General features: G+C 39.3%; 1 protein-coding gene across 2 annotated transcripts in view; it reads right to left on the reverse strand.

Moving 5' to 3' along the window:
* Positions 1–24,749, reverse strand: part of LOC144593392 (phospholipid-transporting ATPase VD-like) — a 147,864-nt gene that overhangs the window by 35,917 nt on the left and 87,198 nt on the right. For both annotated transcript variants that reach the window (XM_078398899.1, XM_078398889.1), the window contains 5 exons: positions 24,374–24,626; positions 17,963–18,198; positions 17,449–17,637; positions 3,242–3,863; positions 367–461 (listed from right to left, as the gene is read on the reverse strand). In XM_078398899.1, the coding sequence (XP_078255025.1) occupies positions 367–461; positions 3,242–3,863; positions 17,449–17,637; positions 17,963–18,198; positions 24,374–24,626 (1,395 nt within the window). The remainder of the gene's footprint in view (positions 1–366; positions 462–3,241; positions 3,864–17,448; positions 17,638–17,962; positions 18,199–24,373; positions 24,627–24,749) is intronic.

Here is a 24,749-nt window from a genome sequence, read left to right on the forward strand (position 1 = left end):
CATCTGCAGTTATTTTCCTACACAATCTCTAACTGCGCCTCAAGCTCATCCACTTTACTTCTTATTCTGGAGTGGGTGAGTGGGGGAGAGGGGAGAAGGCAGGGGGAGGGGGGAGAAGGGGGTGTGGAGGGTGCTAGACCAATGCAGGAGAGGTTTGGACCCAACAGGTCCACCCTTTTCTAGCTCTAAAAATCAAATCATGAAACAGGTGTTTTCATTTCAGTCTCAGGATGTGATAATGTTGACTCAAAGCATTGTTTTTGCATTTGAATTTCAATTCCCTCTCCAATTTGTCAATCCTCTGCAAAACATGACAAACAGTGAATGGTTTTATCAGCAATATTAATGCTGACTGTGGTTTCATACCTTCTTAGCAATACAAAGAGTACGGAGACCCTCTTTAGCATATCCATCTAAGTAGTTCTGTGTCTTCTCCCTAATACGTTTCTGTCGCCTGTCACCTGCAAAATAAATACGAGTCAGTGAAGAACCAGCTCAAAACAATAGACAATCGACAATAGACAATAGGTGCAGGAGTAGGCCATTCGGCCCTTCGAGCCAGCACCACCATTCAATGTGACTAATCACTTGGATGAAAGGATTAAAAGTACCATTAGCAAATTTGCAGATGATACAAAGCTGGGTGGTAGTATGGACTGTGAGGAAGATGCTATGAGGTTGCAGGGTGACTTGGACAGGTTGTGTGAGTGGGCGGATGCATGGCAGATGCAGTTTAATGTGGATAAGTGTGAGGTTATCCACTTTGCTGGTAAGAATAGGAAGGCAGATTGTTATCTGAATGGTGTCAAGTTAGGAAGGGGGGACGTACAACGAGATCTGGGTGTCCTAGTGCATCAGTCACTGAAAGGAAGCATGCAGGTACAGCAGGCAGTGAAGAAAGCCAATGGAATGTTGGCCTTCATAACAAGAGGAGTTGAGTATAGGAGCAAAGAGGTCCTTCTGCAGTTGTACAGGGCCCTAGTGAGACCGCACCTGGAGTACTGTGTGCAGTTTTGGTCTCCAAATTTGAGGAAGGATATTCTTGCTATCGAGGGCGTGCAGCGTAGGTTTACCAGGTTAATTCCCAGAATGGCGGGACTGTCATATGTTGAAAGACTGGAGCGACTAGACTTGAATATACTGGAATTTAGAAGGATGAGAGGGGATCTTATCAAAATATATAAGATTATTAAGGGGTTGGACACGTTAGAGGCAGGAAACATGTTCCCAATGTTGGGGGAGTCCAGAACCAGGGGCCACAGTTTAGGAATAAGGGGTAGACCATTCAGAACGGAGATGAGGAAAAACTTTTTCAGTCAGAGAGTTGTAAATCTGTGGAATTCTCTGCCTCAGAAGGCAGTGGAGGCCAGTTCTCTGAATGCATTCAAGAGAGAGCTAGATAGAGCTCTTAAGGATAGCAGAGTCAGGGGGTATGGGGAGAAGGCAGGGATGGGGTACTGATTGAGAATGATCACATTGAATGGTGGTGCTGGCTCGAAGGGCCGAATGGCCTACTCCTGCACCTATTGTCTATTGATCATGGCTGATCATTCTCAATCAGCACCCCGTTCCTGCCTTCTCCCCATACCCCCTGACTCCACTATCCTTCAGAGCTCTATCTAGCTCTCTCTTGAATGCATTCAGAGAATTGGCCTCCACTGCCTTCCACCATCAATAACTTGGATTCTTTATCTAATTTATAGATGGTGAAAAGACACCTCCCAATCCAGTTCTGCAGAAAATGTTGTAACTCTTCTCTTGTGAAGTAAGCCCTTTTTTCCCCAATCCTCATTCCAAACCAAGTAGCAATCCATGTGACAAGATAACTTTCAAATATTAATTTTGCTTTTATTTTTACTGATGTGCTTCCATGTAGAACATGACTAAACAATTTATGCAAATCCATATAAAGCAGCCTGGTCACAAGACAATCAAGATCCTCAGTGTATTCAATTTAATTATAGTTTAATTATATTTGATGCTTTAAAAAGAAAGCCAAGACACCATTAAAAAACTCATTCAACTTTAACTAGGTATGTCAAACATTTGAACATTTCCCTCTCCCGTCTTCCTTATGTAAAGAGAATAAAATTTCCAAACTTAAAAGGCTCAACTCCAGAATTTGCAATAGCTTTGAAAATGTTGACATCTGCAATTTTCTTTTAATACTCAAAGGAGGTTTTTTTTCAATAGAGTAATAGAGTGATACAGTGTGAAAACAGGCCTTCAACCCAACTTGCCCACACCGGCCAACATGTCCCAGCTACAATAATCTCACCCGCCTGCGCTTGGTCCATATCCCTCCAAACCTGTCCTATCCATGTACCTGTCTAACTGTTTCTTAAATCGAAGGTAAACACAAAATGCTGGAGTAACTCAGCAGGACAGGTAGCATCTCTGGAGAGAAGGAATGGGTGACTTTTCAGGTCGAGACCCTTCTTCAGACTGATGTCAGGAGAGTGGGCGGGACAGAGATAGAATGTAGTAAGACTGGTGCTTTTAAACATTGGGATAGTCCCAACCTCAACTACCTCATCTGGCAGCTTGTTCCATACACCCACCACCCTTTGTGTGGAAAAAGTTACCCCTCAGATTCCTATTAAATCTTTTCCCTTCACCTTGAACCTATATCCTCTGGTCCTCAATTCCCCTACTCTGGGCAAGAGACTCTGTGCATTTAAACGATCTATTCCTCTCATGTTTTTGTACACCTCTATTGAGGTGACAAAGGTAATTGATGAGGCTAGGGCAGGGGATGGATTTTCATAAGGCATTTGATAAAGTCCTTCATGGTAGGCTGATCCAGAAGATTATGATACATGGGGTCCATGGTGATTTGGTAGTTTTGATTGAGAACTCTCTTACTCATGGAAAACAGGGTTGTGATGGTAGGGTTTTATTCTGGTTTATGTCTGTGATCAATGGAGTTGCGCAGGGATCTGTGTGGGGATCTGCGGTGTGTATGATGTAAATAAATGACGGATATAAATGTAGATGGGCTGGATGCAGATGTCACCAACATTGGTGGAGTTGCAGACATCTAATGCAGATGGGGCACGATGGTTGCCATGGGCAAGGGCCTGTTTCCATGCTGTATGACTATGTTATTATTCTTGAGTACACAAGCAGTTTTGTTCCTTTTCTAAAGTTGTGAATGTTTAAAATGGCAGAAAAGTGTCAAAAATTCAAATAATTATTGGACAAGCAAGGACAAAAACTACAACCGTCTATATTCCTTTACCTGAAATGTTCAAAAGATCCATCATGCCTGAATCAGCACCCTTTGTATAAACAACTACTTTATTTGTCAACGGATGTCGCACTACCACAGACATCCTCTTTCTAACGGCGTCAAATGGTAAAGTATGCAAGAGTTGAAACTGTAATCGCCCTAAGTTGGCAAGTTCCACGGTGACTTGATCAGAAGTCCTGGATATTAAAGTGCAATTGTAGGCTCGAGCTGCATGTACCAGTGCAGCTTCATCTGGGCTCTCTGCCTCGTAGCGCAATTTTAAATTATTGGATTGCTCTGTAGATGTGCCTGGACTCAAAACACTGCCTGCAGTTTTATCATCCTCTTCCGGAATATTGTTGGAACCTTCTCCAGCAGAAATTTGACCAATGCTTTTGCGATTCTTGGCTGATCCAGCAGCAGCTGCATTTTGTTCCTTGAGTGCACTGGGTGAAGCCGGCTTCACGCGATTTAATAATCTGCCAGCAAAAGCACTTGGATTATCGATAAAAGAATCCTTTAGCATTGACAGAGAAGGTGAACTCATGCGCGGCACTGAGAATCTTTGAAACATTTGCTTTATCTCCTCCAGGGACTTAATCGGAGTGTTGGAGATTGAAGGTATTCCTACCTTGAATGTTGAAAACAGAAAAAAGGATTGGTGAGATAATATCATAATTCGAGTATAACTACTGCTTTATTCCAGTAAGGAAATTAAATTACTGTTTTAAAATAAATAATTATCCATATATCCAAAAGTAACACAGAAAAGTGAAAATTTCAAACTAATCCCCATGTCACTCTCTTCATCAATAGTCTTGCTTTCTTTTGCTTGGGGCCACGCCAAATTAATAAACTTTAGAATACATACTATGGAAAGCAGGTTATTTTTTTGTGCAAGGTCTTCAGTGCAATGGGAGTTACAAATGATCTACAGGGGCAATGGTGGAGACAGTAAGGTTCACGTACTGCTCGTCAGCCACAGCAATCATGCTGTGTCAATTGCATTTGGATGGCAGCTGTCAGCATAACACACTGTTAAAGAAATAGGGAAGTCACTTAGTATTTGGAAGATGCAAGTCTAGATGGGGGTAGAGGATTAATCGGATCGCAAAGGAGAAATACTCCGTCACTAGAAATTATGCCACCCTTCTCCGAGGCCATATTCTGCAACAGAATTGAAAACCTGGTAAGTAATGCTAAACCTCTAGATATACAGGGTGGAAACAGGCCCTTCGGCCCACCACATCCACGCTGAACAGCGATCGCCCATAAACTAGCACTATCCTACATACTGGGGACAATTTAGAATTTATAGAAGTCAAACCTGAATCTCTGTAGTGAGGGAGGAAACCAGAGCACCCGAAGAAAACCCACACGGTCACAGGGAGAACGTACAAACTCCATATAGACAGCACTCAAAGTCAGAATCAATTCCGGTTCTTTGGCGCTGTAAAGCAGCAACACTACTGCTGAATCACCGTGCCGTCCTATACCAAACCTTGCACTGATTACACTTTGAGGACCCTTTAGAAATCCAATAAGCATTCCAAAATGATGTACAGGCACTGAAGATGTGACAGAGAAAATTTGCAAGTATAACATGGAACTTTGGTTGGCGTGGACTCAGGCCAAATGGCCTGCCTCCTCACTGCATCTCTCAAACTAAAAACTAAAACTAAATATATCAGAAGCTCGCAGGAAGGATCACAAGTGCTACCCTGGAGGATTTAAACCACAGAGGCAAGGTGGTGGGAGCAGTAGGTCAGAAATTGGAAGGAGTGATAGATAGGTAGATAGATACGTTAGAGCCAGTAAGTCTCAAAGGAAGGACAGACAGGGAGGTGATGGAATATTGTCATGCTGATGAGCTGAAGTGTGCTTATTTCAATACAAGCATATTGTGGAGTAAGCAGACGAACTTAGAACCTGGATCAGTGCTTGGGACTATGATATTGTGTCCTTTGCAGAAACCTAGTAGCGAGAGAGACATGAATAGCAGCTCATTGTACGGGAAATTTGATGTTTCAGGTATGATTGAGAGGGAGGAAGAAGAGGTGGATAAATTGTTCTACCAATCCAGGGAGACTGTCACGGCGGCATTCAGAGAGGACATACGAGAGGGTTTGTCCACTGAGGCGATATGGGTAGAGCTTAGAAATAAGAAAAGAGCAAGCAGTCTAATGGGATTACACTATATCCCCCCCCCCCAAAGCAAGCAGAAGATAGAGGACCAGATTTGTAGATAGATTACCGAAAGATGCCAAGCAACAGGGCTGTGTTAATGGGTGCCCAATATTAACTTCCACTTGCTCAGTGCCAAAGGTTTAGATGGGACAGAAATTGTGAGGTGTATCCAAGAGGGTTTCCTGAAATAGTATGTGGACAGTCCAACCTGAAAGGGGGACATAATGGACCTTGCGTTGGGAAATGAGCCTGGCCAGATGACTGGTGCTTCAACGGTAGAGCATTTTGAGAATAACGATCACAACTCCATAACTTCAACTCCACAATGTAATTCACGACACTGGTAGGAAAGCTGTTGGTGAGCATTCTTCGAGATGAGATTTACTCACATTTGGAAAATAATGATTTTTTTTTTATTTTTTTATTTTTTTTTAATTTTATTTTATTTTTTTTATTTTTTTTTATTTTGGAAGTAAGCACATTACATTTTAATGGTTCCTTTTTACAGGTGCCAAGAATTATTAAAACATTATTTGTACAACTTCCTTTTTAAAAAGACATGAGAAAGAAAGAAGTAGTGAAGAGTAAAGAATAAATTAGTGAGTATCGAGTGGAAAAAAAAAGAAAAAAAATAAAAATAAAAAAATGTGCGAAAGTAAAGCAGAGAGGAGATTCTCCCACGCAACCAATCGATGTTTTCTTAATCAATTTTCAGTCAAACCCCGAATTTTAATTTTATGCTGATATTACACCGCATGATTCCACAAGGTCAATAAATGGAGACCAACTCGATAAGAATTGGTCTTTTTTTTCTATTAGGAGGAGTCTCATTTCTTCCAAATGTGCTGTTTCCAACATATTACCAATCCACATTTTAAGTGTTGGTGGAATAGACTTTTTCCACAATTTAAGTATGAGTTTTTTCGCTATTATTAAACCATAATTAAAAAATGAGATTTGGGATATATTTAATTTATTTACATCTCCAAAGATAATCATTTCCATGCTAGGTTCCATTTTTATCTTAAATAAACTAGTAAATATATCAAATATATCACCCCAAAAACTTTGAAGTTTTATGCACGAAACGAAAGAGTGTGTAAGATTGGCATTTTGTGAAAGACATTTATCACAAATGGGTGAGATATTTGAATAAAATTTATTCAACCTAACTTTTGAGTAATATAGTCTGTGTAATATTTTAAATTGGATTAAATTATGTCTAGAGTTAATCGAACATTTATGTATGTATATCAAATACCTCTCCCATGTTTCTTTAGAAATTTTTATCAGTAATTCTTTTTCCCAGTCTTCTCTAATTGCCTCTGTTGAAGGCAATTCTCTATTAAGAATACTGTTATATAGATATGATATTAATTTTTGTGAGTCCGCCTTAATATTCATTGCTTCTTCCAGTGGGTCTATCGTTATATTCTGTGATCTTGGTATATATTTTTTTATAAAGTCACATATCTGTAAATATTTAAAGTATTGGTTATTATTGAGATTAAATTTTGATTTTAATTGTTGAAATGATAATAAATTTCCCGTTTCATACATGTCACCCAACTTTTTAATTCCCTGTCTTTCCCATTGTCTATATGTTTTATCCATAATAGCTGGTTTAAATACCGGGTTATTCACTATTGGTGTTAATGAAGATAAGTTTCTTAATTTTAAATTTAATTTTATTTGTTTCCAAATTCGAATTATATTGTGTATAATTGGATTCTTCTTATATAATATATTATTCAATTTTATCGGGGAGAAGAGGATCGCTCCTAAATCATAAGGCAGACAATCCTCTTTTTCCATTCTTATCCATTCCATCTGTTGAGAAGGACACTCCAACCAATAAATAATATTCTTAATATGCACTGCCCAATAATAATATAAAAAATTAGGCAGTGCAAGTCCCCCTACATCTTTAGGTTTACACAAATGATTTCTTTTAATTCTATGTGCTTTGTAGTCCCATATAAAATTAGTAATATTAGACTCTAGTTTTTTAAAAAAATATTTTGGTATATATATTGGTATGGATTGAAATAAATATAATATTTGTGGTAGCACTATCATTTTGATAGCGTTTATTCTGCCAATTAATGATAGTGGGAGCGTTTTCCAAAATATAATCAAAGCGTTCAATTTATTTAACAGAGGACTAAAATTAGCGTTAAATAATGATTTATATCTTCTGGTAACTTGAATACCTAAATACTTAAATTTTTCCGTTGCAATTTTAAATGGAAATTTTAATAGATGATTCGCTTTCTGAGGATGTAATGACATAATTTCACTTTTATTCCAATTTATTCTATATCCAGAAAAGGAGCCAAATTCCTCTATTACATTTAATACGTTCGGGATACTCGTTTTTGAATTTGTAATATATAAAAGTATATCATCCGCGTATAATGAAATTTTATTATTAGAGTCCTTAGTATTGTATCCATGAATATTCGGATGAGTTCTTATCCTTTCCGCCAGTGGCTCTATCATAAGGGCAAATAGCAGGGGTGATAAAACACATCCCTGCCTATTGCCTCGTGATAATTGGAATTTTTGAGACAACGTATTATTAGTTAATATTCTTGCTGTTGGTTTATCGTATAATAATTTTACCCATCTAATAAAATTATCTCCTATATTAAATTTTTGGAGTACTATGTATAAATACTGCCACTCTACCTGATCAAATGCTTTTTCTGCGTCCAAAGATATAACTGCTAAGTCTTCCTTTTCCCCTTTATGTGAATACATTATATTATAAAGTCGTCTCAAATTGTTAAATGATTGTCTTTTGGGTATAAACCCCGTTTGGTCCTGATTTATCAATTTATTAATATATTTGCTCAATCTTCTTGCTAAAATCTTTGCTAAAATTTTTTGGTCTGTATTTAACAGTGCTATAGCTCTATACGAGCCCGGATCTTCTAAATCTTTATCTTTTTTTGGTATAAGCATAATTGTGGATTCTGCTAAAGTTTCTGGTAATTTCTTATCGGTAAAAGCGTACCTGTATAATTTAAGTAATCGTGGGGCCATTAACTCCTGAAATCTTTTATAAAATTCATTATTAAAACCATCAGGCCCTGGAGTCTTCCCATTTTTCAATTCTTTTATTGTTTCTCTTATTTCTTCACTTGTAATCTGGGTTCCTAATTCCTCTTGTTCTAAGATATCCAATTTTGGCAAGTTACACTTATCTAAAAAATTTATAATTTTATTGTCTTCAATGTTAGTTTTAGATGTATATAAATTTTGATAAAATTGAGCAAACCTTGTGTTAATGTCCTTAGGTAAAGTTAATAGTTCCCCGTTCTCTGATTTGATTTTACTAATTGTTTTTTCCTTTTCTTGTTTCTTCAATTGTCGTGCTAGAAGTTTATGTGGTTTATCCCCAAATTCAAATTGTACTTGTTTTGTGATCTGAAATAATCTTATTACTCTTGCCGATAATATTCGATTAAGTTTAAATTTCAGTAATGTTATCTTATTATGTTTATCTATTGTTGGGTCTTTTGCGTTTCCTAATTCTAATAATTTAATTTCCTTTCCTAACGTCCCTTGTTCTGTCCTGTTTTTTTTATTTAGAAAACTTTGATACGAAATTATAACTCCACGAATGAAAGCCTTAAAAGATTCCCATAATAAAGATGGTGAAATCCCTGGTGTCTCATTTATTTCAAAAAAAAATTTCATTTGTTGTTTTAAATACTCATAACCTTGTGGGTCGTTAGCTATTTGTGTGTTAAATCTCCAAAAAAAATTTGTACCTGGCATTCCCTCAAGTTTTAAAGTAAAAGTCAGCGGGGAGTGATCAGAAATAATACTATTGTGGTATTTAGAATTAATCGTATATGGTATTAGTTTTGAGTCCACTAAAAAATAATCAATTCTTGAATAGGTTTTGTGTACTGATGAGTAAAACGAGTATTCCCTTCCAGTTGGGTTAGCTATTCTCCATACATCTATTATATTAGTATTTTTTATATAAGTATTTAAGAATTCACTAGACTTGGATTTAGCACTACCCTTCCTAAATTTTGTTGATTTGTCTAAATATGAATCTATAACACAGTTAAAATCCCCCCCTAATATTATATTTTGAAAATTATACTCATCTATTTGATCCATAATTTTCTTAAAAAATTGGGGATTATCAAAGTTTGGAGCGTAAATATTTATCAAAGTGAGTGGCGTGGAATAAATTTCTCCCGCCACTATCGTATATCTTCCTTCTTTATCAGATATTGTATTCTTTAATATAAACGGTATACCTTTCCGAATAATAATAGCCGTTCCTCTGGCTTTAGCAGTAAATGACGAATGATACATTTGGCCTATCCAATTTGCTCTAAATCTCATCTGTGTTTGTAGTTTCGTATGCGTTTCTTGCAGGAACGCTATATCCACCTTCAAAGATTTTAAATGGGCCATAATTTTGCCCCTTTTAATTGGATCATTCGCACCCCTAATATTCCAACTACAAAATGTGACTCCTCCATTCTTATTTTCCTTATTGTCCTGCATTATAAATAAGTTTTAGTAATTTTATTTCCTGTGGTGTAATTAGGTACCTCAGCCTTTTGTGTATGTGGGTATCATCCCACACTTCTGACATTATTTTACCTCTCCTCCGTATATTGAACCTCCTTAAGAAGAAGAAAAAGGTGTGTTGAAAAATAGTGATGAAAACAAGAGAAATAATTAAATAAAAATAAATGCTACAAAAAACAAAACAAAAAAAAACACGTGATTTTAAGGTATCAAAAAGGTGATACCCTAAATACAAGAAGCCATCTATGATGGCTAAAAATTGATAGACCTCCGTAGATGGAATTATACATTGAGTTCAGCCACCTGAATACTATAGGATTTATAACTACAAGCCGTTTCCTCTGACTATATCTTAATCTTTCTTAATATAACTAAGGGACTCCTTAATCCTTAATATTTCAAGTGTTCTCATTTCTACCCCAATTTTAAACCTTCTGTGTTACTTGCTCGGTATCCCCGAGTCCTACAATTCAAAAACCTGAGAACACCTGCCCTGTCTCTGTCCAAATATACAGTATTCATCAATACCTTGATTACCAGCCTGTTTCAAGGGTTGCGTTTCTTATCTTAAATACAACCATCTTCCAGCCCAAACCTCTGGAACGTTTCCAGATCATTAGCGCCTCTTTCTTCCCACAAGTTTATGGTGTTCTAATATTCTTATACCCCTTTTCATTAATTATAATGTGTTAGCGTACAACCTAAATTATATTTCAATTCTTTTCAACCCACTTAACCTTATATATCTGTTAATAATAATCATCTCTATATACCCCTTATCCCCTAAATCCATTGGGTTAATAACTTGGTTCCTCTTATTAGTGTAACATTACTATATTAGCGTAACCCTTGATTAATGATCTTAAGTTTATATAATTAATTAATTCTTTACATTACATATATACTGTATTACAAACCATTTTTTAAGTCCATAATGTCCTTTGATTTTCTTTCCAATCTGATCGTATTGTTTCAAAATGTTTTTTCAGTTATTTCTCTTCTCCTTATCTGTTCAAGGTTGAGACCAGGGCCTGTCCATTGCATACACATTCCTGACAGATAAGCCTGTCTGGTTAATGTCTAGAGCAGTTCCATCGTCTTAATTACCGCACGGATTCCCAATAGACATTTATTCATCCGCTTTTACTTCTGTTTTTTCTATTTTCTTTACAATTTCTTGTGCGTAATTAAATGCCAAATCCGGGTCCGTGAAGGCGCGTTGAATAGAGTTATAATAAATTTTCATTTTCGCGGGAAACACAACTCCATATCTCACCTCCGATTTACCTTGCAGAATGCTGCTTGCTCTTCTAAAATTATTTCTTTTTTCCAGTATTTCAGTATGGCCTGCCTCCTCACTGCATCTCTCAAACTAAAAACTAAAACTAAATATATCAGAAGCTCGCAGGAAGGATCACAAGTGCTACCCTGGAGGATTTAAACCACAGAGGCAAGGTGGTGGGAGCAGTAGGTCAGAAATTGGAAGGAGTGATAGATAGGTAGATAGATACGTTAGAGCCAGTAAGTCTCAAAGGAAGGACAGACAGGGAGGTGATGGAATATTGTCATGCTGATGAGCTGAAGTGTGCTTATTTCAATACAAGCATATTGTGGAGTAAGCAGACGAACTTAGAACCTGGATCAGTGCTTGGGACTATGATATTGTGTCCTTTGCAGAAACCTAGTAGCGAGAGAGACATGAATAGCAGCTCATTGTACGGGAAATTTGATGTTTCAGGTATGATTGAGAGGGAGGAAGAAGAGGTGGATAAATTGTTCTACCAATCCAGGGAGACTGTCACGGCGGCATTCAGAGAGGACATACGAGAGGGTTTGTCCACTGAGGCGATATGGGTAGAGCTTAGAAATAAGAAAAGAGCAAGCAGTCTAATGGGATTACACTATATCCCCCCCCCCCAAAAGCAAGCAGAAGATAGAGGACCAGATTTGTAGATAGATTACCGAAAGATGCCAAGCAACAGGGCTGTGTTAATGGGTGCCCAATATTAACTTCCACTTGCTCAGTGCCAAAGGTTTAGATGGGACAGAAATTGTGAGGTGTATCCAAGAGGGTTTCCTGAAATAGTATGTGGACAGTCCAACCTGAAAGGGGGACATAATGGACCTTGCGTTGGGAAATGAGCCTGGCCAGATGACTGGTGCTTCAACGGTAGAGCATTTTGAGAATAACGATCACAACTCCATAACTTCAACTCCACAATGTAATTCACGACACTGGTAGGAAAGCTGTTGGTGAGCATTCTTCGAGATGAGATTTACTCACATTTGGAAAATAATGAGTTAAGTAGAGAAAATCAGCATGGCCTTGTACATGGCAGGTCATGTCTTAGGAACCTGATTTAATTTTTTTGAGGTAGTGATGAGGGTATGATGGTAGATGTTATCCACATGGATTTTAGTAAAGTATTTAATAAAGTATCCCATGATAGGCTGATCTAGATTAAAATGCAAGGGTATTAACAGTGGCTTGATCATATGGATTTTGAACTGGCTTACGTTTGGAAGTCAGAGGATTGTGGTGGAACGGCAATATTCTGGTTGGAGGTCTGTATCCAGTGGAGTTCCACAGGGATCTGTGTTGGGACCTCTGGTGTTTGTGAGATATATAAATGACTTGTATGTATTCGTGGACGGGTTGGTTAGTAAGTCTGCAGCCGACAACAAGGTTTGTTGAGGTCACAGACTGTGAGGAAGGCTGCCAAAGTATGACGCAGGATACAGATCAGCTCCAGAAATGGGCAGAGAAACGGCAAGTGCGAGATATTGCATTTTGGGAGGTCAACTCACTGAAAGTGACAACACAAGAAGATAGAGTGATAAAGTACGCATACGGTATGCTTGCTTTCATAGGTCGTGGCATTGGATACAAGAGTCAGGAAGTCATGATGCTATCTTAAAGGACTTGGCCAGGTCTCATTTGGCGTATTGCATGTAATTCTGGTCGCCCCATTACAGGAAAGATGTGGAGGCTTTGTATGGGTACAGAGGAGGTTTACCAAAGGATGTCTGAATTGGGGGGGATTAGCTTCAGGGAGAAATTGGACAGACTTGGATTGGTTTCTCTGGGATGCCGTGGGTTGCGGGGAGACCTGGTGGAAGTATATATAATTATGAGTAGCATAGATAGGATAGAGAGTCAGAACTTTTTCCCAGGATGGAAAAAATCAAATATAAGATGACATAGCTTTAAAGTGAGAGGGGCAAATTTAAAGGAGATGTAAGGAGAAAGTTGTTTTTTTTACTACACAAATGGGGGTCAGTGCCTGGAACGATCTACCGAGGATGGTGGTGATGGAGGCAGAAACAAAAGGGGCATTTAAAAGACTTTTAGATAGGCATACATGCAGGGAATGGTGGGATATCGATAACGAGCATGCAGATAAGAATTGGTCTTGGTATCATGTTCGGCACAGATATTGCTGGCTGAAGGGCTTGTTTTTGTGCTATACTTACTATGTTTTAATATCTGTATCCATCTTGAGAAAAAATGGTCTAACTGCTCAAGTTTCATTTTTGGCTAAGAAAGGAAAGTTACAAGCTGACCAAATAAACGCACTTTAAAATAATAAATAATTTTGGCGGAGTGGATACAGAGAAAATACATCAACATAAAGAAAATAAGAAACTATCAATACAAGAGGAAATGTCATTATGAAATTTTAGATTTAGAGATACAGAGATACAGTGCAAAAACAGGCCCTTCGGCCCACCGGGTCCGCGCCGCCCAGCGATTCCCGCACACTAACACTATCCTACACCCACTAGGGACAATTTTTACATTTGCCCAGCCAATTAACCTACATACCTGTACGTCTTTGGAGTGTGGGAGGAAACCAAAGATCTCGGAGAAAACCCACGCAGGTCACAGGGAGAACGTACAAACTCCGTACAGACGGCGCCCGTAGTCAAGATCGAACCTGAGTCTCCGGCGCTGCATTCGCTGTAAGGCAGCAACTTTACCGCTGCTGAGAATTCTGGAGAAACGTCTTTACCCAATCAATACTGTCAATATGGACAATACTACAGGAGGCACTTGAAATAAACAATATATATGTACTTAAGGGGAGAATAAACAAGCATTGAGAGAAGAGACACAAAATGCTGGAGTAACTCAGCAGGACAGGCAACATCTCGAGAAAAGGAATGGGTGAGGTTTTGGGTCAAGACTCTTTTTCAGACTGAGATTGGATTTGAGTGTTATAATGGATCTGAGGCCTACAGTGGTTTGAGGGTTACAGTGTTAAGACTTAAGGGAGGAAAGTTGAGAGGAGGCTCATGTAAGGCATAAACACTGGCAATACTTGATTGGGTTGAATTTCCCATTTTGGCACCTTACCCAAAGTGATATATAAAATTATTTGCCACACATTAAGAATCATCACTGGAGGACTCTTAACATTTTCCAAGGTTTCATTTACAAATCAGTTTGCAAAGTTGCCCATTTAAAACAATAGGCAAGACCTACTTGTGCTCACTCTCTCTTGGACCAATGAACAAAATCCTCCTCCTCTACAGTAACCATATTGAATGGCACCTAAAGCCTGGCACTTCCTGTCTCTTGGTTCTGCCTCTGTAGGTTGTAACAACTCTGATTTTTCTCCCTCAAGGATAGCCTGATAATTTACGAAAAGGTAGAAAATTACAGCATTCTCATATGAGCACAATCCTATGCCCATTAGCAACAAGCACAAATTTTGACTCCTCTGGTAACACCAGGGATACCTTTCCATTGTCAGTTCTCTAATTTTTCATCAACCATATTCCATTTATCATGGAACATCTCCACGTTCTATACAGGAATCATATCATATCATATCATATCATATCATATCATATCATATATATACAGCCGGAAACAGGCCTTTTCGGCCCACCAAGTCCGTGCCGCCCAGCGATCCCCGTACACTAACACTATCCTACACCCACTAGGGACAATTTTTACATTTACCCAGCCAATTAACCTACATACCTGTACGTCTTTGGAGTGAATCCTTTCACTGTTCTTATTTTAGAAGGCAACTCCAATCATCTTCACATTTCCAAACAAACAAAACAGATGTCTCCTCATAATAGGTTAATAATGAATGAAAAATTGGAAAAAGACAAAGATTATGATGAAAGATCTTTGATTCTCATTCCATTCCCAAATGTCATCTGGCTTGTTGACTGTTGCCATCATTTTCTTCTTTCATTGTAATACTTTAAAGCACATTTAGATCAGAAGACTCCAAGGAAGGAGTTGGTTGATTTATTGTCCAGCACCTTCAAAGCCTTTACTTCTTTGCATCAGTGGTGTACTCGATCACACTATTTCATACTTAGCAAGGTTAAGAAATTTCACAAGGTCCATTAATTTATTAATCTCCATACCTTTTGCAGTTAATATTAAAAATGACGGTTAAATGATAAAAAAAATGGGTTTGAAATTTGTTATAGCAAATTCAAAGCTTGCATCAGCTGCTGCAGCTAATTCTATCCCTTAGTCTTAGAAGAAAGGAGTAAGAATTGAAAATATTAAGGCAAATTTAAAGTAATGAATATTACATGAATACTTTCATTTTGTACTCTTCTAAAATTGAATGTATTTTTCAGCATCTTCAATGTGAATGTGGAAATGTTGTCTTAATTGAAGTGGAATATTTGTTGCATCCTTTCTGAACTATACCATTGTGCAAAAATCACAAAAGATAAAATTTGCAATCTGCAACATTGAAACCTGTCCAATAATGAAAGGCCTTGATCGAGTGGATGTGGAGAGGATTTTTCCAGTGTTCAGAGAGTCTAGAACCAGACGACACATAGCTTCAGAATTAAAGGATGTACCTTTTGAATGGAGATGAGGAGGATGACTTTAGCCAGAGGATGGCAAATTTGTGGAATGAATTGCCACAGATGGCTGTGGAGACCAAGTCATTGAGTATTTTTTATGTAGAGATTGATAGGTTCTTGATTAGTAAGGGTGTCAAAGGGTACGGGGAGAAGGCAGGAGAATGGGGTTGAGATGAAAAATAGATCAGCCATGATCGAATGGTGAAAACTCAATGGGCCGAATAGCTTAATTATTTTTGTGTGTCTTATGCTGTAGGTGTGTTTCACTGATTTACATGATAAATTCCTCATGTAATTCTCCCAGCAGGGGGTTGAGGGAATGCCAACTCTATTACTTTATAATGAGCTGTCATGCATCATGAGAAACGTGGAGTGATCATGCAAAGAGTGGGGATAAATGGGTCCCTTTCAGAATGACAGGCAGTGACTAATGGGGTATCGCAAGGCTCAGTGCTGGGACCGCAGATATTTACAATATACATTAATGACTTGGATGAAGGGATTAAAAGTACCATTAGCAAATTTGCAGATGACACAAAGCTGGGTGGCAGTGTCACCCAAATTTGCTAATGTTACTTTAAATTTCTTCAACTAAATCATTAATGTATATTGTAAATAGCTGCGGTCCCAGCACAGAGCCTTGCGGCACCCTACTAGCCACTGCATGCCATTCTGAAAGGGACCCGTCTCTTTGTTTCCTGTCTGCCAAGCAATTTTCTATGCATGTCAAAACCCTACCCCCAATACCATGTGCTGTAATTTTGCCCACTAATCTCTGTGTGGGACCTTATCAAAGGCTTTCTGAAAGTCTAGGTGCACTACATCCACTGGCTCTCCCTTGTCCATTTTTCTTGTTACATCCCTACATATAGTAAGAAAGCAGGATTGTGCGACTTCCACCAACACACGACACTAGAGCAGAATAAAACATAGAAAATAGGTGCAGGAGTAGGCCATTCGGCCCTTTGAACCAGCACCGCCATTCTATATGTTCATGGCTGATCATCCAAATTAGTACCCCGTTCCTGCTTTCTCCCCATATCTCTTGATTCCATTAGCCCTAAGACCTCTATCTAACTCTCTCTTGAATACATCCAGTGAATTGGCCTCTGCCTTCTGTAGCAGAGAATTCCAGATTCACAACTCCCTGGGTGAAAAAGTTTCTCCTTAGCCAGCACAATTTATCCAACATACCTGCTAAAAGAAACTATAAACCTGGGAATATAGAGTAAATTAACCATTACGCTTTCTTAAGAAACATATTTATTAATTTTGCGGAGAGTTAACCCTCTCTTCTCACTGCTGTTGGTGTCTTCAACACCTCCCCTGCCCCCCTCCCCCTCCCAACTACCAATATAACCTATTCTGCTTCCACTACATATTTTGGCGTATTTGATGAAAATCTCAATTGACAAACAAATAAATTTTATTGCTCAAACTGACATTCATTTAAAATGGAAGAACTTACTCCAACATTAATCTTAATTTCATATGTATGCCCTTACAACTTGTCTTAGTAGAGTTTTACAACACTCTCTTGATTTAAATTTAGATTTTAAAGAGTTCTTTGAAAATATACGTACACAAATCATACACAAGATGAATGTTGTTCTTACCCGCTGCCCTGACTGAGCAAGACATGACACAACAACAGTGTTACAGATGGTCAAGGCAAAAAAGAAGTCAACAATGTAGCTGAATTCCGGGAGGACCTCTTTCCCGGTGTCTTCCAACAGGAGAAGTGGGTGAGACACGATTTGTCCTAATTTCTGGAACAGCAGAGAATCTGGTGTAACATCCCTTTCCTGCAAATTAATATATATCATTAATGTATGATTGAAGGAGCAGCTAATACGTGCAGAGGAGAGCCAAAGAAATGGGAACATTGTAATAGATTTTTTGAACTGAAGTTGCTATTTTTAATAGAAGTGATTCTGTATAAGCTGTGATCACGCACTTTTTAAAATTTTGTTTGTGTGCAATGAACTTTAGAAAGCTGAAGGAGAAAGAGTAAGAATGGCAATTTAAATGGCAAATGAGAAGGCGGCCCACTGTTTAGTGGGGTGTTGCAATGCATTCACGGGTATAATGGAAATATAATTGGAGGACACACAGAAGAGGCATACTCACAATTGAGCTGCTGAATGCCACTTGAGAAGCAGTTGCAGTAATTTCTTTTTCATCTTCAAAAGCATCTTTCTCCCTCGGTATCGAGCTATTAGAGGGTAAGCAATTCAGTGAGTTGCGGCTCTGCGGCGTACTGGGTGATCTGCTGCTGTCCGAATGTTGACACTTGGAGGCAGTTCCCAGAGAAGGGCTGATTACAACCTCAGGGTTATCATCCTGATACAACTCCAATCGCTTTGCTGACAGAGATTGAAAGCACAACAAATAAAATGAAAGTAAAGATGTACGCTGAAATGGGTTTGTTTTGACACAATACTTATTCCATGAATTTAATAAAATAACAAACATTCTGTTCCCTTGGACCTTCCTGCCTTGAAATTAATCATTGGCTCTATTAGCACAATAGTCAAATAATTCAGACCATGCCTATGAATGATTTGCTCAATGGCTTGTGCTGGGACATTTCAGTAGCAACCATGCCCAAAAGAGGCATTGGCGACATATTGTGGATTGTTCAGAGTAATGGAGGGGAGGGCTGAAAGAAAGCAGATAATATATCTATCTTAAAGAGATCCAATCTGAGGTCCCAGCACCAGTTTGGGATCTGCACAGATAGCCCCAATACCACCCGCTCCGACAACACCTGATAACACACGGAAACACATCTCATGGATGCTGTAAAGAGAATATTATTTCTGAAGAAGGGTCTTGACCTAAAATGTCACCCATTCCTTCTCCCCAGACATGCTGCCTGTCCCGCTGAGTTACTACAGCATTTTGTGTCTACCTTTGATTTCAACCAGCATCTGCAATTCTTTCCTACACATTACTTCTGAATAACAGGACTGCAGTCACAGAAGAATTACAGTAGATTTTGTACGCGATACACGGACATGTGCTGCACAGCAGCATCGTTGCCCCTGTATGGGGTCATCTGCATGTCAGATGAGCGAGACAGGAGCAACTTAATTACATTCTAGTTTTAAATTAAACTGAATCAAATTGTGTGCAAACACCATGCAATAGGATTCAATTTCTACACAATCTTGCTTGAAGATCATAAAAGGGCTCTGTGCTCAAAACTGGATTTAAAGACCTTTTCAGGTCAAGCGTGTACAAAATTAGAATATTCTAACATAGATATTGGCAACCCGACACAAGTATTTAGGGCAACTTCCGCTTTACCACTTGATTGTTTTCGGTAGAAAATGTCTTGTGCAGACTTGCGTTGCTCTCTTTTATTCTCTTAACAAATATTAACCAAGGTTTGGTAATAAAAATAAAGTGTTCACAGTGATCATAAAAATACTCAGATGTTTTTCACTTTCTCATTTTATCAGAAAATGCAGAAATATTTGAAAAACACATTGCAGAAGAAGGGTCTCGACCCAAAACGTCACCCATTCCTTCCCTCCAGAGATGTTGCCTGTCCCGTTGACTCCAGCATTCATTGTGTCTATTTGCAGAATGAATGCCAGATTACGATGCCAATATTTCAGCTTTATTTATTAATCTGGAATATCATTAACCACATTTGAATTCCCAATTTACTAATGAATGTAAATGGAGGACATTCGCATACAATTGGTTGAAAACACACAGCTTCCCAGTGGACTGGCATAGTGGGTAGATTCTAGATATATTGCGTACTATCCTTCTTTTTAAACAGTTTCATCTGAGAGTTGTGAATCTGTGGAATTCTCTCCCACAGAAGGCAGTCGAGGGCAATTCACTGGATGAATTTAAAAGAGTTAGATAGAGCTCTAGGGGCTAGCGGAATCAAGGGATATGGGGAGAAGGCAGGCACGGGTTACTGATTGTGGATGATCAGCCATGATCACAATGAATGGCTGTGCTGGCTCAAAGGGCCAAATGGCCTCCTCCTGCACTTAATTTCTATGTTTCTATCAGATATTGCATTCTCAATGGAACTTGGCAATTACTTACTCCAAAGTTGAATAATGGTTTTGTTCAGTGTGTAAAAAGATTAAATACATGACAATAGTTGCCAAAGAGTGAATATGCCCCTGCAATGCAGGTCAGTGAGAATTATCTGCCTCACATCTGAATAGCTTGTTTTTCCAGTTTCTTTTTCAGGTTTAAAAGAGAATCCATTCATCTCTATGAGATTAAACAGTTTACATACTGTACCAATTATCCCATGTTATGCTTGTCTGATAAAATGGTGTTCAATTACTGTAAGGGGGGGGGGGTTATAGATTTTAAGAGTCTAGGGGGAGAAACCCCAAGATATTTTTTATTCTGTTTTGCAATTTCCAAATTGACTTTTAAGTGGTTCTCATTATAACCAATTTTATAGTGACATATTACTAATAGCGTTCCCCAATTTATCTCTCATGTTATTGTGTTACGGAAACATGTCTTATAGTAGAACTCTTGTAGGAACAGCAAGAGTTAGAAACATAGAAACGTAGAAAGTAGGTGCAGGAGGAGGCCATTCGGCCCTTCGAGCCAGCACTGCCATTCATTGTGATCATGGCTGATCGTCCACAATCATAACCCGTGCCTGCCTTCTCCCCATATCCCTTGATTCCACTAGCCGCTAGAGCTCTATCTAACTCTCTCTGAAATCCATCCAGTGATTTGGCCTCCACTGCCCTCTGTGGCAGAGAATTCCACAAATTCACAACTCACTGGGTGAAAAAGTTCTCACCTCAGTTTTAAATGGCCTCCCCTTTATTCTAAGACTGTGCCCCCTGGTTCTGGACTCGCCCAACATTGGGAACATTTTTCCTGCAGCTAGCTTGTCCAGTCCTTTTATAATTTTATATGTTTCTATAAGATCCCCTCTCATCCTTCTAAACTCCAGTGAATACAAGCTGTTCTTTTTAATTTGAGCTTTGTGAGGCTCGCCTGGGTTTTGTTAGATAAATTAAAAGAAATACATTTCAAAAGTCGTCAAGAGTGCCTTAGTGTCAAATGTCCCAGACAGAACTATGAAATTCTTACTTGCAGCAGCATAACAAAATATATAAATGATGTATATACACACAAACATATATGTGTGTGTCTATGTGTGTATGTTTATGTGTATATATGTATACACAGATATATAGACAGATAAATAGACATATATATATACCCATGTATATCCATATAAATACATACACACACACAGGTATGCGTGTATGTGCTATCATCGTCCACGACGGGCCACCACTATATACATACACACATATATATACACACACACATATCCTAAATCTTCTTCCCGATCCCTTCGATGGTGGGGAGGCGAGTACCCGTGATGGACTGGGCAGTGTTTGCCACTTTTTGCAGTCTTCTTCGCACCTGGGCGCTCATATTGCCGAACCAGGCCGTAATGTAATCAGTCAAATACATTTCAGAGATGTTCAACATGAATACGCCACTGCATTGTGTGTTTATCACATATAACCAACAATGAATTTAGAGCCCTTTATGTTATAAACAGGTAGAAAACAAAAGTGTTGATACCACTGTTCCTGTCTGCCCACCATCTCTCCCTTATTTGGTTCCATTCTTCTACTCTTATTTGATTCTGTAATCTGCACCCCTTTGCTGTATTCGCTCATCCACTCCCAGCCTCTGTCATAGTTTCCACCCTTCCTTCCCCCGCCTGACTTCATCGGCTATTCAATCTCTCCTCACCTTGATCCAAGTATTACTTGCTAGCTCTTGTCGCACCCCTCCAGTCATCTCTTTATTCAGGCCGTTTCCCCAATAAACTACTCTTTCAGTCTACATTAAGTATTTCAACCCAAAACATAAACTGTCCATTTCTCCCCACAGATACTGCCTGGTCCACCGAGATCCTCCAGCAGTTTTTTTTAAACTGAGATTTCAGTCTCCTGTGTATCCTATTTGACACCCACTTCTGTTTAGATTAATACAATAGTTATATTTTGGAATCCTAATCAGGGTGCAAAGTTTGCAATGGTTATGCTGAACAGGAGACAGACATTACCATGAGGAAAGAGCAAGGAAAGGAACTCTTGTTTATCTTAACAATTGATATGATACAGGAAAAGGCTAAATGCCATGCCTTGTCAGATAGAATGCTTTGCAACAAAGCTCTGTAGTAGAACGTACTTTTAAAGGTCTCGATGTCTTGCAAAATGGCGGTGCTGCCCAGCAGCTGCGGCTTACCTGCAGTCCGTTTGTCTTTTGTGTTTTTTGTTGGTTTTTGTCTTAATTGTAGTGTTTAGATGTGATGTAGTGTCTTTTGTGGTTGTGTACTATGTGTTGGGGGGGGGAGGAACTGTAAAATTGTCTCTTCCGAACGGAGACCCAACCTTTTATTTCTGGGTCGTGTCTCCGTTCCCACTGCGGCCTACCATCGGCCAAACACCTGGAGTTGGCGGCCTCCAGCTGGGACCACCTGGGCTCTGGTTCGCTGGCTGCCTTCGGAGGCTGTGGTGGGGCTGCGGGAGTGACTGCGACTCGCCTTCGGAGGCTCCGATGGCTTCTTCGGCCATGGGCCGCGTGGATATCGGAAGCTCACAGGCCCCTGGGTGGGCGCCGACATCGGGGGGCTTGTGTCGGCCCGCTGTGGACCTTTCACCGTCCAGCACGGCCTGAAATAGGCCGCGGGATTTTTCTCAGGCCGGTGGGGGCTTCAATGTCGGAAGCCACGACCGCCCTGGCGTGTAGTGGCATCGTCTTCACCCGCCCCGAATCGCAGGGCTTGGGTCTTTCAACGTCCGGCGCGGCCTGGAACTTGGCAACTTCAACAGCCTGACTGCGGGAGAAGACGGAAGGGGAAGAGAAAATACATTTTGGCCTTCCATCACAGTGAGGAGGTGACTGGAGGAGACTCACTGTGATGGATGTTTCTTTTTTTTGTGTTGGTTTGTGAGTGCGTGTGTTATTGCTTATTTGTATTGCTCTTAATGTTGGACTGTGGGTAATGGAATCTCGTCCAAAAGACATTTTTGTGGATGACAATAAAGGCTATTCTGATTCTGATACTTTGGGATACTTTGTAACTAATGAAGTTATGCTGAAATACAGACAAATGGTAAAGCCAATTTGTAAAGGGGCATGAGATATATATTGTTGAAATGAATGGTTAAAACAAAGCTTAAAACACAAAATGTGTGGATATTTATCATGTTTAGTTTAGTTTAATGCCGTGTGTACTGAGGTACAGTGAAAAGCTTTCTTGTTGAATGCTTTCTGGTCAGTGGAAACACTTGATTACAATCAAGCCGTCCACTGTGCACAGATACAAGATAAAGGGAATGACGTTTAGTGCAAGATAATGTCCAGTAAAGTCCGATTAAAGATAGTCGGAGGGTCTCAAATGAGGTAAATGGTGGCTCAGGGCCGCTGTCTAGTTGAGGATAGGATGGGTCCCTTGCCTGATAACAATTGAGAAGAAACTGCCCCTGAATCAGGAGGTATGCATTGTCACATTTCTGTACCTCAGTTTTATGCCCATTAACTTGCACATTTTTGCTGAAATTCTAGAGAGATTACATTTTTACTCCCATTGTCTTTCTTCAGTTTTTTACTTATAGTCCTTTGGAGCCCTCTCCATTTTATCTCTTTTGAGTACTCAATCTCTCAAAACACCTGACACACTCCGGTTATTACAGTAACATGGCTTCAACAAAACTTCAGTTTGTAAAGTGTTTTCAACGTCCCAAGGCTGAGAAATGTTTAACAATTGTCTTTCTTTCAGATCTGATCCAGTTCTACAGTAACCATTTGTTCTTTGGTGCCCTGTCAATATGCAATGTGTGAGCCTTGGTTGGGAGTATTGGGAAGTCAATCAAATTCCCCATGCATGTCAATGTGCAGCTTTGATTGATTGAAAGCTACAACATGGAAACCGGCCCTGTGGCCCCATAGAGTCCACGCCGACCATTGATCACCTGTTAACTCGGTACTATATTATCCCACTTTCACATCCATTCCCTACACACTGGAGGCAATTTCAGAGGCCAATTAATTTACAAACCTGCATGTCTTTTGGATGTGGGAGGAAAAGAAGAGCACTTGGGGGAAAGCCCATGCAGTACAGGAAGAACGTGTAAACTCCATACATACAGCACCCGAGGTCAGGATTGAACCCAGGTCTCTGGCGCGGTCGAGCAGCAGCACTACCAGCTGCACCATTGTACTGTCCATATGGGAAAGCCTGACTCAATTTCTCTTCCTCAACTCAAACTTCCAAAACCAAGTGGAGAATTCTTGCAGCCCTTACAATTGGTTAAGTCACATAGATGAGAGTATATCTATATCATCTTAATCAGAACATTCGCAACTTAGTTGGTAACTTCACACAGTGGCGTAGTCCAGTTGAAGATTTGAGTGCTTGTACAATCAGGCAAGTGGATTTTAGTATCAATGGATGCCAGTGAAATCTGTACAGTACAGTCTAAGGCTATTGCAAAGTGAAAAACATACCATTCTCCTCATGGGAATATTCAACTCCAGCAATGTTGCACCTGCAGAAGATCATTTTATTCTCAGTTAGTGTTCCAGTCTTATCTGAGAAAATGTATTCGATCTGCCCCAGATCTTCAGTGATATTTAAGGCTCGGCATTGGATGGTTGAATCTGTGCTTTCATTGTACAAGTCAATATCACTCTGGAGGAGAAGTATTTGGCCCAGTTTGACAATTTCAATTGACACGTACAAGGAAATTGGTATCAGCACCTGAGAAAAGAACCACATTGGTGTAAGCAAGAAAGAAGATTTTGCACTGACCCAGTGGTTATCACTCTTTTACCCCATTAATCAAAGCATTGTTCATTCTCTTCACAGATGCTGCCTGACCTG

The sequence above is a fragment of the Rhinoraja longicauda genome, chromosome 1 (genome assembly GCF_053455715.1).
Source record: "Rhinoraja longicauda isolate Sanriku21f chromosome 1, sRhiLon1.1, whole genome shotgun sequence".
Lineage (NCBI taxonomy): Eukaryota > Metazoa > Chordata > Chondrichthyes > Rajiformes > Arhynchobatidae > Rhinoraja > Rhinoraja longicauda.